Raw genomic sequence first — 16,169 nt, forward strand, 5'->3', positions numbered from 1 at the left:
TATATCCAGTATCCCCTTCTCCTCTCCCTCCCCTCCACGACGGTGTTGTTGTGTATCTCATTATTGCGCTCAATCTCGCTCAATCTGTCCGTGCACCTTACCCTTTCGCCGCATCGAGAACAAAATCAAATCAAAGTAGAAAACCCGCAAAATGGGCCAAAAGGGAAAATATACACAAAACGGAAGGAAAGAAAAAAACAGCAACCATCGAATCAAGAAAAAGAAGAAGAAGAAAATCCTCAATTCGGCGCTACTCGTCATCGTCGTACCTGCGACTGCGCCGCCGTCTATGGCGATCGGGATCTCCGCTCTCGCGTCGTCTCCGGTGCCGTCTCTCCCTGTCGCGCTCTCTACTGTCGTCACTATCCGGCAGTGCGTCGGCGTTCAGGGACCTTCCGCTGCGTCTCCCGTGCAGGGCACTGGGCGGTGGAGGCCCTCCGACAAAAGATCCCGGCGGTGGCTGGCCCATCCCACCAGCTCCATACGGGCTCATGCCTGGCGGGGGCGGACCTGGTCCGTTCGGCACACCGTTCTGTCCGTGTCTTCGAGACCTCCTCTTCCCGCCCGGTCCACCACTCGGCCGTAACTGCATGATATAGTCGTAGACCCGAGGACTTTGCTGAAGGAGTACCAGTTCCGTCTCTGATAGCTTCTCTTCCGGTATCCTTTCTTGTCCCCCTTTCTCTCCCCTCCGCCGCGATGACTGCCCATGGTTATTCCACATGACAATCATTCCATCTTTGTTTGCGCCGGGGCCTTGCCCTACGTATTCTACGTCGAACGTCCAATCTCTTAGAGCGGGTGGATCGTAGTTACCACGATCTTCAACTCCAGGCCCCTGTAGCCCTAGCCTCGCGCGCACAGAGGCGTGGATGAACTCGTTGGTTCCTCGTAACCTCTTGTTGGTAGTCCGTCCTGTTGCAGGGTCGGAGCGGAAGTAATTCCCCGGCGTCCTCGTCTTCGATCCTGTCAAGGCGTAGAGTCCCTTGACAGTTTCGAGTATCTCGCCAAAACTCCACCATCTCGTCTTCTGTCTCGTCTGTTTGTAAAAAGCGCGATTCTCCTCCCACAGTCCTATCAGATAGTTTGGTCGGAAGTCCAGGAACGGCTCGAGTTTCGATATCATCCACGCCAAGGTGATGTCTGCCAGCTGTTGGTCGTTGTATCCACCGCCGACGTTGCTGTGCACTCCCGGAAACCAGCACTGGACCAGATTCGTCCTGTGATTGTCCCGCTTCTCCCACAGCGCCGGAGTGAACGGAGCCCTTCGTTCGTCCAGCGCCAAAGCCTGGAACGCATTCTCAATACAAGGGTGCAGTGTCGTGTCGTAGAATTCGTAGGCATGCATACCACGCGCTTGCAGTCTCAGACTCTCGAGCCAAGGCACGCGAGGGATACCGAGAGCACCGACCGTGTCCCAGCAGCAAATCGCCTTGATCGGGACGTTCAACGTTGTTAATCCGCGCCGACCCAATTCCTGCACATAACGATCATCAAACCGCCCTTTTTCTGGGAATGGAATGTCAGGAAACTGCGAGACGTAACGGTCGTCGGCACGGTGTTCCCAATCCTCAAAAATCTCGTTGAAATAGGGTAACCCGCTTCGCGTGAGTAGACCCAATGCGCCGACCATGCCGCCCAAAGAACGCGCCGTGAACGCGCCACGAGAAAACCCCATGAGGAATATCTCGTCGCCGGCACGCCAATTGACAGCCAGATATGTATACGACATGCGCATGTTTTCCTTCAACCCCAACCCTGTTGCGCCGCCGACAACGCGCGCGGTGGGGCCACCCATGGTTCCCACGCCAGCCTGATAATTCACGATCTGAGGTATCCCATCGCGCGACGTGTCCTTGATGGCCCAGCCTATACGCGAGACGTTGGATGGGGGTTGCTTTTGCCCGTTTACCAGGCCGTTGTCGGCATCGAGCCAAGTTCCGTCACAGGTTACGATCAGGCGCTTTTTGGGGCCGTGGATGGGTCGCTCGAGAGTGCCAGGCATAGGGCCCATTGTCGAAGCGAGAGGAGGAGGCTCATGGCGTGATTGTGGTCGACTTAAATTTGTGGGCGCAACAGACACGGGAGGAGGAGCGAAATATGTTGAACCATGCGCACTGGCGGGATAGCCTGGAGGTGGTGGAGGAGCAAGACCAGATGCGACCGAGGAGCGAGCAGCCGGCGGTCGCGACATGGCTATTGTGTCGAAGAAGAGCGATCACTTTGCGACCAGGAATCTGGAAAAGGGTCAAGATGACATGGTGTTCGAGCGTTGCTGTCGATGCTTGTTGTTTACCCTGGTGTCAGGTGCTTGTTGGGCAAGGTCGCCTGCGTCCAGAGGTTCGGTCTTGTAACGAGACTTCCATCGACTCGAGGGGAAGATGGTGGGAAGGAAGTTGGGGACTGGCTCAGATGGCGGCGCAATACGTATAGCAGGAGAGCAAGGTGGTTTGAGGGAGGCAGGAAACGGTAGGTCAATGTTATGGTGGGCTTCATTGCTACCGAAACAAGGGTGTATGGGATGAGGGCCATGGATGAGAGTTTGTTCCACACTGGGCAACCCTGGTGGTGGTGGGCTGCCCTGCTTGGGGCTCTTCCCCTCCTGATAGGCGCTAGAGGGACAATTAACCACCTAGCTGGGCTCTAATAAGGCTCGTCATAGGCACCGATTTAGGGCAGCTAGGGTGCTCCATACTTCGTAAGTCATGCTTAATTCAGCGCTTGCAGTTCCCAGCCTCCTCCGTCACTCCCAGCAACCTCAGCTCTCTCGTCATCCACAGTTCATGCAACCCAGCAAAGAAGATGGCTGGTCTTCGCTTAAGATACCCGCCAAAACTTTAACTAATGTCCCATCCCAATAATTTCGCCCCATATCCCATACAAATAAGCCGCAAAGCTGGGCCTGCGAACCTCTCAATCTGAGTACATGCTCATGGAGAATACGTAATGTACAATCCAATTGCGCATTGATTCCAGTCCTGAAACCACGTCAAACTGCTGTCAGGGCTGCTCATTGTGATACCAATCTTGCCTGGCACGCAAATGGTGCTGGCAATGGCATATGCGTGCCCCGGCTCCATGTGCATTGTTTTTGGAAGTCCATGTGGATTGGCTTGAAGGGGTTGGTTGTTGTAGGTGGTGTTGCCTTCGACTGCGCCTCCCCCTAGAACCGACAGAGAGAAAACGTAGGACCCAATGAGACCAGTGACTTCAAATGAAGACGTACTCAATTCAGTCTTGTTCGGCAGGAGGAATTCCATGGTGCAAGTCTGACCCTTGCGAGACGTGGGAATGTCGAAGTTGAAGATCATCTCAATGTCCGCAGCCGTGACGTAGGGAGTATTTGTGTTGGGATAGGCGGTATTAGGGTTGGTGGATGAGATCGGGATCATCAGATGAGGGAATTCGAACCCAGGAAAGGGTGGTAAGTAACGAGGGCACGCGCCTGGCTGGGTGATGTCGCCATTTCCGTTGCTGCCGGTGGGTGTGTATAGCTGAGCACAGACGCTGCCGACGAGGGCGCTGAACCAAAGGAAGAAAAGAGACATGACGGCAACGTTGGTATGGACGGGAATAGCCTCACCCAGATTGGAACAGATCAATGGCTCCCAAAAACACCAAAGTGAGAGAGCAACCGTTTCGAGGTGCAATGCAACTGAAGCAGAAGTGAAGATGTAGGAAAAGCAACCATGTGAAGAGGATGTGAAGAGGATGTGAAGAGGATGTGAAGAGGATGTGAAGAGGATGTGAAGAGGATGTGAAGAGGATGTGAAGAGGATGTCGAGAGAAAACTGGTCATTGGCAATATGGCCCTGGATCACGAGGAAAGAGCATCTCGTGCCTGCACACCGGCAGTAGCACCTGCTGTCTCTCCTAAAAGAAATGGAAGGCGCCAAATAAAGAGACTGCGTTCTCAAGATGCCCTCTAGACCATTGCGAGGGATTGGAATCCCACGGCCGAACCTGAATAGACTGCCACCCTCTATGCTCTTCCAATTCCATGCCGATAAATGCAAACTATTGCCACCTTCTCATGCGTCGATTCGGTCAAAATCACTCATTTCTGGGGAAATCTCCCAGATTGTGTAAAGAAATGTCCATGCGGTCCCGCACACTCGGGCTCTCGTCCTCGTAAACCAACGACACGGCAGAACCGCGATGTGAGCCAGGAACATCAGTCTGGATGGACTGTCGGGGTGAGTTGCCGTTGACTGCAGGCACCACCTTGCCATTCTCCGTGACCACTGCTCCATTCGTGGCCAGCTGGATTTGGTGTTCGCCCGCCACGCCTTGGGCAACCGCCCGTCGAGCCTCGTCAATGACTTTCAGTTTTCTGGTCTGCCCTCTAATTCGCTCCAAGTGCTCAAAGTAATCGTCGTCGACAGGTGTGATATATTTACCACAGAATACGCCGACTTCGAAATTGTTCGGGGCGTCTTGCGCTTTGGCTTCTCGAGCTGCGTCAACACACGCTGCTTTCAAATCTTCCAAAGTCTGATAGACCACACTGTCAGCACCAATGTGTTTTGCAATTGCCTCAGGGCCGTGATAGTTGTGCGCAACTAATTCATACGGCGAGGCCAGGTCGATCCCGTAGATGTGTGCGTGAGTGATCGGAGGTGCGCAGCTCGCGAAATGGACCTTCTTTGCGCCCGCTTCTCGAGCCATCGTCACGATCTCCCGACTGGTAGTGCCTCGTACAATGCTGTCATCCACCAAAAGAACATTGCGATCCTTGAATTCCATGGCCATGGCATTCAGTTTCCGCCTCACTCCCTTTTGTCGGGCCTTCTGTTCCGGCATGATAAAGGTTCGGAAAACGTAGCGATTCTTGACAAAACCTTGGCAGTATTCCTTGTCCAGGGCTTTAGCCACGACCGATGCTGAAGTGACCGACGTCTCGGGAATAGGAATGACCACATCGATATCTTCCAGCTCTTGAGGGCTGAGCACCTTTTTGATGTGTGCTGCAAGTCGCAGGCCCATATGTTGTCGGCTCCGATGGACACTGATCCCGTCCATGACTGAATCGGGACGCGCAAAGTAGACATACTCAAAGATATCCGGCGCGTATTCTTTCCGTTGCTGGACTTGTCGGAAATGCGGCTCGTGGCCTTTTTGGATGATAACAGCCTCTCCAGGCCGAATGTCTCGTATAACATCAAATCCCAGTTGGGCCAGAGCGACGGATTCTGAGGCCATCATGTAATCTTTGCCAGGGCCATCGGCGGATTGCCGGGATCCCAGGACAAGAGGTCGGATGCCAAAGGCATCTCGGAAGCCAATGAGCCCATATCCTGCGATCATTGCTGTGCACGCCCATCCACCCTTACATCGCTCATACATTCTCCCAAGCGCTGCGAACACGTCATCCTCGTTGACACGCGCTTTTCCAGTCACGTTGAGCTCATCGGCAAAGACATTGAGCATCAGCTCGCTGTCGCTATCAGTGTTGATGTGTCTGTGAGCCGCCAAATCCAGGTGCTGTTTCAACTCAGGAGCATTGATCAGATTGCCATTGTGCGCCAGACAGATGCCGTACGGACTGTTCACATAAAACGGTTGAGCCTCAGCGTTGGCACTGCTTCCTGCCGTTGGGTATCTCAGATGGCCCAAGCCCATGAATCCAGGAAGATCCACTATTCTCGAGCCATCGTGGAAAACTTTTGCTGCCATGCCATTGCCCTTGCATTGGTATATTCTTCCGCCGGTCGCACACGTTGCGATTCCACAGGCATCCTGGCCCCGGTGCTGGAGGAGGTAGAGGGCTTCATGTAGGTCGATGGCAGCGGCAGTAGAGGAAGTATTGGCGAGTATTAAAGCGAGAATGCCGCACATTTTGGCCAGACGGTCTGTACGAACAACTCTGAGAAAAAGTCAGCCCAAACTGGTCTCCGCGCAAACTGCTTGCAATATCAAGCGCCAAAGTCCGCAACCATCAGACCCGAAGGTTTTCAGCAAGACTGGTTATGAAGTCTAACATCTAAAAAAAATACACAATTTGGGATCATCCTGCAGTGGTGGGAAAAGTGGAGGGGTCCGGACATACCTATATTAACATGGTCACAGGGTCGTTGAGGGGAGATGGCACAAGAGTCAGGATTTTCCGGTCGGGAAGAATCGAGGACTAGTATTCGAAGTAGTGGAAGTTCTATCGCTTCGGACCGAGCAATAGCGGATCTGAGGGTGAAAGAGATTCACCTCGCACAGGATATGTCAAGTTGGATGGTAGACTGCCCAGTCGAACCGGGCGAAGGGTCGACATGCTGAGTTTCCTCTGAGAAGCAAAAAGGCCTGGTTCGAGCAGCGGCTATTAATTTTTTTTCCTCTGCAGGTCCGCGGCAACATTTGGTTAGCGAGGGGCGCATGCATTTGGCGCTCACGTGCCTGGCAGTCGGCTCCGAGCGCGCTGCTGAGATTCGGTTATCGGAACACGCAAACTCACTTTTCAATCTTTTCATCCTGAGCCACCCCACCTTAATCATCACCGACCGGACAGCCAACCTTAGCCGCGTGCCAACTGCTTACCTCTCTACGTCTCGGAACCCCTACACCTCCTTTGCCCATGAAGTAGCAAGAAGGGAAATTGCCTGAAATGTTGTGTCTGGCATCGCTACCATGGTCACATTGTAAGAGAAGTTTGACAATCATGATCTGAATCAGGAAACCAAGTAAGAATGTGGCTGGAGAGACCGTCACGCATCCTGATGAGTATAGAGATCCCCATACTTCAACTTCTATCGGATAATGCACAGCGACGATTGTGTCCGGATCTGAAATGTCGCTATCCCTGACCCTTTCAACTACAAATATCACGCAGCAATTAGTACATTGCAGTGAGTACTGTGGTCTGGGTGGGTATGAGGGTCATTAGCGAAGAAGAAAAGGGACAAACCACCTTTGATGCCAACGTCCATGAGCACAGAAATAATCTATAGAATGTTACATGCGGCCAATCTTTATTCCGAGCAGTAAACCCTCCCCCAGAAAACAGGCCGTCGAAATTCCAGAGAAAGAACTCGTACGGACATGAGGTGTCGATAGTCCACAAGAGAAGATGCAAGGCGGTGTTAGCGAGACGGCCACTGGGATCAATGAGCCGCACCCAAGCAGTGTTAGTGACGACATCTTGAGCTGTAAAGCGATATGAAGTCACGGGAGATATTGACTTCTTCGGCCTTGCGGAGAGCATTCAGGGGACTCAGCTGTGTGTATTCTATGGCTACATTAACTAGGATAGTTAGAGAACCTCCACATACCAGCTGTTACAAGATCAGGTCTAGCTCCTGGAATGATAACCCATGGATGCCTCTGACATTCAAGATGGCGCTTTGATTTCGACTGCATCTGAGCGTGTATATCCCCTTGCTACCCCGTCAGTGTTGTCCCCTTGTCGCCCTTGGTCTTGCGGATCTGCTGTCCGTCCACCTTTCCATCTTGCAAGCAATCCGGCACATCTCCATCCTGCTCCGAACTTGTTTGACACATATCTGGACATAAGTAGGCAAAGCAAACAAACCGGGAACACCTCTCCGGCCCGGTTAAGAAAGGAGCCTTTGTCAATTTTTCTGACGCTTGCTTGATCGACCCCCAGCCTGGCCTGCGAGGCGGGGCGCGGCCGCGAAATGGATGAATATGGTATTGTTTGTCCTTGGAACTGTGAGCCCCGTATCCTTCCCGATTAAGACTTTGTGCTGGACGACATATTACGGCAGACTCTATTCGTCCAGGAGATTATGGAGAAGTGTGGTAGCATCCACTTCCCCAGTCTGTGCGACTTGAATCCCTGGGTTTAAACAAAGCACACCACGACGTACCGGTCCGCAGTGGTATATATCTTTGAATCCTTTGTAGTTCCCTCCCGAGACACAAACCACGCCCTGTAAAGTCCCACATCTAAGCTTTTTCTCTTGCACAATGCACTGTCCCCCCACAAGTCGTTGACGGCACGATGCCTCTTTATACTATACAAAGAACAGGTGAGACAGACGGGCTCTCAATATCCTTGGATGAATGAACCAAGGTCTACAATCATCAGGTATGTACTTTGGGCTGGGGGGCGGTGGGTGGGTGGGACAAAACCCGACACCCCCTTTCGGAGGTCAGCCTCGCACGTGACCGTAGTGACTATAGAGTAGATAGAGATACCCCCCTCAATGCCCTCGTCCGTGTAGAAAGGATTCATGTCCAAGTCTTGACCATCTATGCTGAAGAGTGTCCGTGTATCAGTTTGTTCCCGCCGTTCATACTCTCTGCCTGCTGTGCATGTGGACTCTGGAGAAAGCAGACAGACTGGGCTGTTCACAACACGCAGCAAACATGGCATTGTCTCATTTCCATTCAGCTGGTTTTGTTTGAGCCTCCAGCATCCGCGGTAGCTTCAACGACACCGTTGTGCTTTGTCAAGGATCGCGCCCTGTCTCGGATCTCTTCAATAATCATGGACAAGACATGACCACCACGGCGCGCCATGGTTCTCCTCCGCTTTAGTACCCTGGACTGGACTATCCTCTCGGCGCGATACTAAGTCTCCTGGTTCTCTGGACAGTCTTATCTTGACTGTTAAATCCCCATGTTGCGCAAGTTCAATTGCTTCACTGACCCTCTCTCTCTCACACACGTCAAGCGTCTCTCTCTTCTCAATCGTCTCCTTCCAATCTTCTACCTTCTTACTCAGTCTCCTTGGTGTCTGACGACTCCCTTTTCAAGCAAACATCTCTTGTCCACTTCTTGCATCTTTCTTCCTTCTGTCTCTCAGATTCGGACACCATTCGATCAATCCTCTCAGCTCACAAGAGAAATCGTCCTCACCGTCCTTTCTTCTTTCTTCTTTTCCTGCCTCGAATTTGGACACTTGCTGGTCTTGTATCTTCCTGCACGAAAAAGGAACACTGTCCTCTCTTCTTCTTGTCACCTCTTTAACATTCTCTCTGAAGTTCAGCCTCTCAATCGCTCAGTCGCCAACTGGTCTGTTCGTTCAGAACACGCCTATTCATCCTCATCGACATCCTCAAGCTCTTCAAGCTGTTCAGTCACTCGGATATCGGTTGTGCCTGTCTTAGACACCTCAGAACTCCCCGGAAAACATTTCAACCTCTCTCAGTCCAACCACTTCACCTCTGCATCCAGTCACGCCTCGATCTCTCGTCACAGTCCCTCCTCTCTTTAAGCGGCTCAAGTGACAGCTGGCTTGAAACAAGAGACGTCAACAACGACAGCAGTGAATAGCAAAAAGACAGGACAAGATGCTTCAAACGGGTCGTTTGCCAGCAAACCAGAACCCCAACCTCTGGGCCAGGATGTCGCCGCACCAAGGGCCGAGGCAGCAGCCAGAACTTCGACTGGGCAGTTTCAGAGACCACCTCTTTGAGAAGGCCAACAGAAAAGGCCGAGCTGTGATTATCTCGGACGACGAGGGCAGCGACGATGAGGTCGTCATCACAAGAGGTCGAAGGATCCCGGTCACAAAGGCCCGGAAAATCATCCGCATAAATCAGGTCCAACAGGCTGCCAGCAGACCATTAAGGTTGCAACCCGGGAGTGATGTCAAGCTAACGGATCAATCCTTCATTCGGATTGTGGAATACATCCCCAACAGCGCTGAGGGCCCCTTCATCAGAGGGCACAGACTCCTCTTCCAAAACCACTGGGAGTTGCTCATGCAAGAGCGCAAGAACGAGCTAGTGCAGCTCGTCAAGATCAATGACAAAATGGAGGTGGAGGACTCCATGTCGACAGTGCCCGTCCACGAGGTTGTGGGAAATTGTACCGTCATTTTCACCAACCAGGAGTACCCGGATCTACAATACCGCAAGCACATTGAAGTGCAGACAGGAGACGACCAGGAACAAGACATATACTTCTGCAGATTCAAGAGTGCAGACTGTAATGTCGCCTCCGATGAGCGGGATCCATCCCGGCCACCAAAAATGGGCAGGATTGAGCGGCTCCATCAAGACGAGGCAGATAACGGCGTCCTTGTCACCCAAACGGGTGAGATCGAGTTTGCGATCCCAGATCCGGAGCTGCGCCGTCGATGGCGAGGGGCGGGCCGCTCTCAAAGCAAGAAATATACCTTTGGGGATGCCTTCTGTGGTGCTGGAGGTACCTCGTCTGGTGCTTTCCAAGCAGGCCTCAAGCTGAAATTCAGTATCGACTTCGACAAAGCGGCAATCCAGACTTATCGGCGTAACTTTGGCATGACCAAGGCGGAAATCCTTCGTGAAGACGTTGCCGAGTTCATCAGGCAAGCATCCTCACTAGAGGGTGAAAGTATCGTCGATTACTTGCATATGAGCCCGCCGTGCCAACCATTCTGTGGCTGCAACCGCAATCCGAACCGTGAGAAGAACCAAAAGGACATCGACTCCTTCTCCAGGGTCTCGGCCTTGATAGAGGTGTGCAAACCGCGGATCGTCACCCTGGAGGAGGCAAAGAGCCTGACGGACATTGACAAGAGGAAGTACTTCCGCAAACTCATCTCCGGTTTCATCAGAAAGGGGTACAGCGTACAGTGGAAAGTCGTCGAACTGTCCAAGTACGGCGTACCTCAGACGAGGAACAGAACCATCATCATTGCGTCAGGGTAAGATGGAATCATCCCTCACCTTTTTCTTCCCTCACTCTGTCTTGTGTTTCTTCATTCGCTAACCACAAATATATATAGGCCAGGCGAGAAGCTTCCTCCTTTTGTCCAACCCACTCATGGCACCGGTCCAGGCCTTCTCCCGATCCCGACAATCAACAGCACCATCAACACCATCCCTGCCGATGCGGAGCACCAAGATGAAATCCCAGAAATGCGCAGCACCAAGGACGCCTACGCGGGGGACAAGCTGTGCCAAACTATCATGACGGCAGTGAAGCCTTATCACTATCACCCGTCCGGCACTCGAAGATTCAGCATCCGCGAATATGCCAGTTTGCAGACCTTTGAGCCCACTTTCACCTTTGAGGGGACCATTACCGAAAAGTTGAAACAGATTGGAAATGCGGTCCCACCATTGTTCGCGAAAACGTTGTTTGTACACTTAAAGGCGGCGTTAGGTGCGGCAGACGATGCAGAAGACATGGAGCGGTAGGGTCAGAAGCGTGAACGAAGATGAACTTGATGCAAGGGCTTTTCTCTGGCGTGGAGGTTACAACTCGAGAAGATTCGGAAGAGGGGGTTCTTTGTCGGTCTGCATATTATGGCGCAGTCGGAATGAATGCTTTGAGGCTAGGAAAGGAGGAACTCGAGAGGGTTGGATCGCGCTTCGACGTGCTGCATGATGCTTCTTGCACATAGATCGGTATGGCAGGTGTTGGCTCACACGCGAGGCTCTGCAATCACGGCAGACAATGCTGGTTCGTGCAATGCAGGAAGAACGCGGCGCGGCTCCTGGCAAAAGAGACGGGTTCGTTTATGCCTCCAAGAGCATAGAAGAGCACAATAGAATCCAAATCAGGACAAAATTCGAAGCCTTGCGAAGAGAAATGTTAGGTCACTGTCAATGCGTGAATGCAGACCTGGTCGCTCTTTGTCGACATGAGCGTATCATTTTCTGTTCAGTAGACATGCGCCGTTCGGATCAATCTCTCAGACGGTCAATGCGGTATCCAGGACAGTTTTCCACTGCTGCCATCTGCGTTTGGCGAGCTCGACCGCCTCTGCAATCTGTTCGGGTCCTACCACTGAGCCGCCGCTCTTTTCAATTCTCAATACTGATGCCGCGTTGACACCGTCGCTACAATCCACCGTGATACACCCCACCTCTGCGCAAGACTCTTCTTCAAAGGCGTCGGGGTCCATCAGAATCCAGGACTGATTTTCTTCGTCATTATGCATGGTCAACAATCTTTTTTCTGGCACAAACACCCCCCAACTGCTGGGCACTGGCATTCCTCTGAGTCGCAGTTTCCGTGCTTCTTTGACAACATCTGAACAGAGGATCTTTTCGAGGTCCGGATCCCACCAAGCCTTGGGGAGAAGGCAGTTTCGCAAGGTAGCATCCAGTGCCAACCAAGCGGCATCAAAAATGGATCCGCCATAGCTGATGCACATCATGTCAATGTAAAGCGTCCAGTATGCCTTCAACTGCGGCCCCGCGTCTATTCCTAGCTCTAGGTCTTGAGACTCTGGAGGAGGAGTATAGATGATCTCGAGGTCCGATGTTCTGACCAGCTGCGAGGTATGAAGTAAGGACAACATTCGCTGAGATATTGACTGGGCTTCGACTGAAGGTGCTGTGTTGGCAGGGTGTCTAGGTGAGCAGCCCGTGGCTAACTCGATGTTTGGAACTACCAAGTTGTGCAGTTGAATCGGCGAGTATTCTCCTTCCTCTTCATGGTCATCCACCTCGTTCCTGCGTCTCAATGGAACGGTTCGATCTCTGCCTGAAGAGTTGGTGACTCGAAAACTGGGAATCTCGCTGGTAGGCAGTATCTCGGCGCGAACACCACAAACTATTGTCGTCGCTCCAATCTTGACTAGTGAGGATCCATTACAATGCGTCAAAGACCCCACGTTGAGCTGAATCGGTCTTGGTTCTGGGGGATTCCTGTTCGAAGGGCGTCTGGGCGGGGATTGTTTTAAGTGGGCGTGGAGAAGCGCATTGGGAGATATGATGGGCATCGCAGATGCAGGCACCGAAGCGTTGAGCGCAGTTACAGAATCTAACGAAGGCATTTCTGCCAGAGTCGAAACAAACTACATAGTGTATTGTGTCTGCGAGTGTTGGAGGCCGCAGTTTGTACTGGACAATTTACGAATTTCGCAGATATTCTGCCGGTACAAACAGAGAAGCGGTGAGATGGACTTGGCGCCCCGATTGGCGAGTGCCACAACACAACTAACTACACTAAGTAATCAGGTAAGGTAATTCAATGGCCAGCAGATTGACGCATTCGATGCAAAAGGGTCCAACGTTGCCGATATACCCGCTGATGGCAGAGCAATTCGGATGCTCAGAGACCCCTACTACAGCCTTACGCGGTGCTCTCCCTTGTCATCGAAGGTGGCCCTAGAAGACGCCAATGGCATAGTGGAAGCAATTCATTCCGAAGGTCTAATGCATTTGGGCAAAGTCCGATGTCTATTGGCTACAACATCCCACTCTCGGAAGCATTCCCTCGGTCGCGAAAGGGCGCGAGCGCGAGGAGCGACGAGCGAGAAAAAAGAGCGGGGAAGAACAAAAGCATAACATCCCTCTAATCGCTGAGGATAGGCCGGCTTGATGTCCGACGACACGCTGAACAGAGGAAAGGCCCATTCGTACACTGCCAGGGGTTTTGACTTATAGGGGATCAGGAATGCCGCACACAAGTACCGCAGCATACACGGGTATCGCATCCTAGAATCTGTTCGCTGTCGGGTCAGGAGAATCTCTGCTCTTCACACTTGAGGTCGAGGAGAGGTTGTGGGGGATATAAACCCATTGATGTGAACGGCGGGTTTCAATGGAGATCTGACACTTGTTCACTTCGGAGATCCGAGTTGCGCAGCCTACGATATTCACTCCGCAGCATTCATTGCCTTGGAGTTTAACAATATCACGTTCATATTGCATTGCGTACGAGTTCGGCCCATTTCTGAACGGCTCCCAAACTGGTACCTCATCTACATCTTTCTTAATCTAACCTTGTGCAGCTCAACGAACTCCTTCTTCTCTACCACCACCACCTAGGAAAATGGCCGACGCCGACCTTTTCGACGTCTTGATCGTTGGGTCCGGTAGCGCCGGGCTGACGGCGGCGCTGTGGTTGGCGACCTACAACACGACACACCCGCGGCAACAAATCAAGTTCAAGATTCTGGAGCGGCGTGGTGGACCCATGGCCATTGGGCAGGCTGACGGCATACAATGTCGAACCGTCGAGATCTTCGAGACCCTGGACCTGTCAGAGGACCTCCTCCGCGAGGCGTATCACGTCCTGGAAGTCGCCTTCTGGAGCCCTGACGGGCATGGTGGCATCTACAGGAGCGATCGCGCCGCTGATACGGCCAAGGGTCTGAGCCATATGCCACATCTCATCCTGAATCAGGCACGGGTTAATGGACTGCTGCTAGAGAAGCTGAGGAAGCTTGGAGCTAGCCGGGGCGAGGAAGTGAGTTACGGGTGGACCGTCAAGAGTGTCAGTCTCGACGACGAGCTGGCTGAGATGCATGAGGCGAGTTATCCCTGTACGGTTGTTGGGGTGAGAGACGAAGACGGAAAGGAAGAGATTTTCAGGTCCAAATACGTCTTGGTAAGTTTCATCTACAAGCATCCTGTCGTTAACATGATACGTTTTACTAATTTATCGTTGGACCACAGGGATGTGACGGCGCACACAGTGTCGTGCGCAAATCACTGGGCTACAAGATGGTGGGGGATAGCACCGATGCCGTTTGGGGTGTCATGGACATCTATCCTCAAACCAACTTCCCAGACATCCGTCGCAAGGTCACCGTCCACTCCGATACAGGTTCCCTTTTGGTCATTCCTCGAGAAGGTGGCTGCCTGACCCGCTTCTACATCGAATTTCCCCCAGGTACAAACGTCAAGGATATCAAACTCGAAGACCTGCACAAAAAAGCTCGGCAGATTTTCCACCCGTACAAGATGGACTTTGCGGACACGTACTGGTGGTCATGCTATTCGATCGGTCAACGTCTCGCGGACCACTTCACCAAGTCTAACCGGGTATTCTTGACCGGCGACGCATTCCACACGCACTCACCAAAGGCCGGGCAGGGGATGAATGTCAGCCTGCAGGATGGGTTCAACCTCGGCTGGAAACTGGGCCATGTCCTGACTGGACAGACGACACCAGAGTTGTTGAAGACTTACAGCATCGAGCGTGGCAAGACGGCGGCCGATCTCATAGACTTCGACAGGTACTTTATGAAGCTGTTTGCCAGCAACAAGGGGGACAACGAGAAGAAGGTAACCCCCGAAGAGTTTCGTGAGGGCTTCATCAAGTCTGGACGCTACACTGCAGGGTTGACTTCGAAGTACGAGGACTCCAGCGTCACATCCAGCGCCGCCAGCACGCAGGAACTGGCACAGGAGCTTGTGGTCGGCATGCGATTTCCTGGGGCGCAGGTGGTACGGTTCTGCGACGTGAAAGCTATGCAACTCTCGCGGGCCTTGAAGGCCGACGGTCGGTGGCGTGTCATTTTCTTTGCCGGCAGAATCGAAAGCCCAGAACTGCTCTCGAGGCTCAAGCAGGTTTGTCCTCTCTTGCCTTGGTCCTGCTAACTGCTGCTGTGAAGAGAGAAGAACTGACCCACGTCTGCCCAGATCGCGGAATACATGGAATCACGCGCTGGTCCCGTGCGAAAGTACACCCCCGTCTCGACGGATATCGACAGTTTCATCGAGCCCATCGTCCTCGTCAGTGGCAACCGCGTGCAACTCGAACAGGAGCAGATCCCCGACTATTTCTGGCCCGTCACCGGCAAGTGGAAGATGAGAGGTGAGTGGATCGATCCGTCCGTCATATTCTTCTATCCATAACCTGTATCGAAAAGGCGACCCCATGAACCTTTTTACTGATTTGATATACCTCTGAAAACCACAGATCTCCACAAAGTCTTCGTCGACGACGAGCATTACAACTCGGGCCACGGCCACGCTTATGAGAAGTACGGTGTGGATCCGGACAAGGGCGCCACTGTCATTGTGCGACCTGACCAATGTACGTAAGACCCGTATACACACCCGTCTCTACAGACACAGATATGATACCCCCGCCGCCCGTGGTCGGCAAGATCACTATTGTCATCTCCAAACCTACCCTTACTGACTAACGACTTGGTGCGGCTATAGATGTCTCAAAGGTTCTTCCCATCGACGACACCGCAGGAATCGGCCGGTTCTTCGACGGGTTCTGTGTCTCGCACCAAGAACAGAATGGCGCGAACGGCCATCTGTAAAGCCAGATAAAGAAAGCCCTGAATTCTAAACCTCGTAAGGAGGGGAGAAAAAAAACCAGCGGGCTCGAGAATATAAATCAGTGTTTTAGCGTATTCTACAGAGTTTATTCGCCCTTTTTATCTCTCTTCTCTCACTCTTCTCTCACTCTTGTTTATCTACATACCCACCTACCTACCTACCTACCTATCTATTCATCAAACAAACAATCAAATCACTCGATCGATCGATCGATCGATCGAACACAAACACCAAACAATCTCATTGGAGAAA

At 52.4% G+C, this 16,169-nt stretch overlaps 6 protein-coding genes across 6 annotated transcripts; 2 read left to right on the top strand and 4 right to left on the bottom strand.

The window, feature by feature from the left end:
- Positions 1-250: 250 nt before the first annotated feature.
- AYO21_08431 (hypothetical protein) lies at positions 251-2,194 on the bottom strand (the record flags this gene model as incomplete). Its single annotated transcript, XM_022658375.1, has 1 exon — positions 251-2,194. The coding sequence occupies one exon, from the start codon at positions 2,192-2,194 to the stop codon at positions 251-253; it is 1,944 nt and encodes a 647-aa protein (XP_022509306.1).
- Positions 2,195-2,930: 736 nt separating this feature from the next.
- AYO21_08432 (hypothetical protein) lies at positions 2,931-3,548 on the bottom strand (the record flags this gene model as incomplete). Its single annotated transcript, XM_022658376.1, has 1 exon — positions 2,931-3,548. The coding sequence occupies one exon, from the start codon at positions 3,546-3,548 to the stop codon at positions 2,931-2,933; it is 618 nt and encodes a 205-aa protein (XP_022509307.1).
- A 505-nt stretch (positions 3,549-4,053) lies between these two features.
- Positions 4,054-5,838, bottom strand: AYO21_08433 (amidophosphoribosyltransferase; the record flags this gene model as incomplete). Its single annotated transcript, XM_022658377.1, has 1 exon — positions 4,054-5,838. One exon carries the CDS (start codon positions 5,836-5,838, stop codon positions 4,054-4,056), a length of 1,785 nt encoding a protein of 594 aa, XP_022509308.1.
- A 3,461-nt stretch (positions 5,839-9,299) lies between these two features.
- AYO21_08434 (hypothetical protein) lies at positions 9,300-11,081 on the top strand (the record flags this gene model as incomplete). Its single annotated transcript, XM_022658378.1, has 2 exons — positions 9,300-10,585; positions 10,667-11,081. 2 exons carry the CDS (start codon positions 9,300-9,302, stop codon positions 11,079-11,081), a joined length of 1,701 nt encoding a protein of 566 aa, XP_022509309.1.
- Positions 11,082-11,578: 497 nt separating this feature from the next.
- AYO21_08435 (hypothetical protein) lies at positions 11,579-12,667 on the bottom strand (the record flags this gene model as incomplete). The annotated part of the gene is made up of 1 exon (XM_022658379.1): positions 11,579-12,667. One exon carries the CDS (start codon positions 12,665-12,667, stop codon positions 11,579-11,581), a length of 1,089 nt encoding a protein of 362 aa, XP_022509310.1.
- Positions 12,668-13,668: 1,001 nt separating this feature from the next.
- On the top strand, positions 13,669-15,898 carry AYO21_08436 (hypothetical protein; the record flags this gene model as incomplete). Its single annotated transcript, XM_022658380.1, has 5 exons — positions 13,669-14,226; positions 14,295-15,191; positions 15,264-15,438; positions 15,544-15,660; positions 15,792-15,898. The coding sequence occupies 5 exons, from the start codon at positions 13,669-13,671 to the stop codon at positions 15,896-15,898; spliced, it is 1,854 nt and encodes a 617-aa protein (XP_022509311.1).
- Positions 15,899-16,169: the final 271 nt, after the last annotated feature.

Source organism: Fonsecaea monophora, assembly GCF_001642475.1.
Source record: "Fonsecaea monophora strain CBS 269.37 chromosome Unknown Scaff73, whole genome shotgun sequence".
NCBI classification, from domain to species: domain Eukaryota; kingdom Fungi; phylum Ascomycota; class Eurotiomycetes; order Chaetothyriales; family Herpotrichiellaceae; genus Fonsecaea; species Fonsecaea monophora.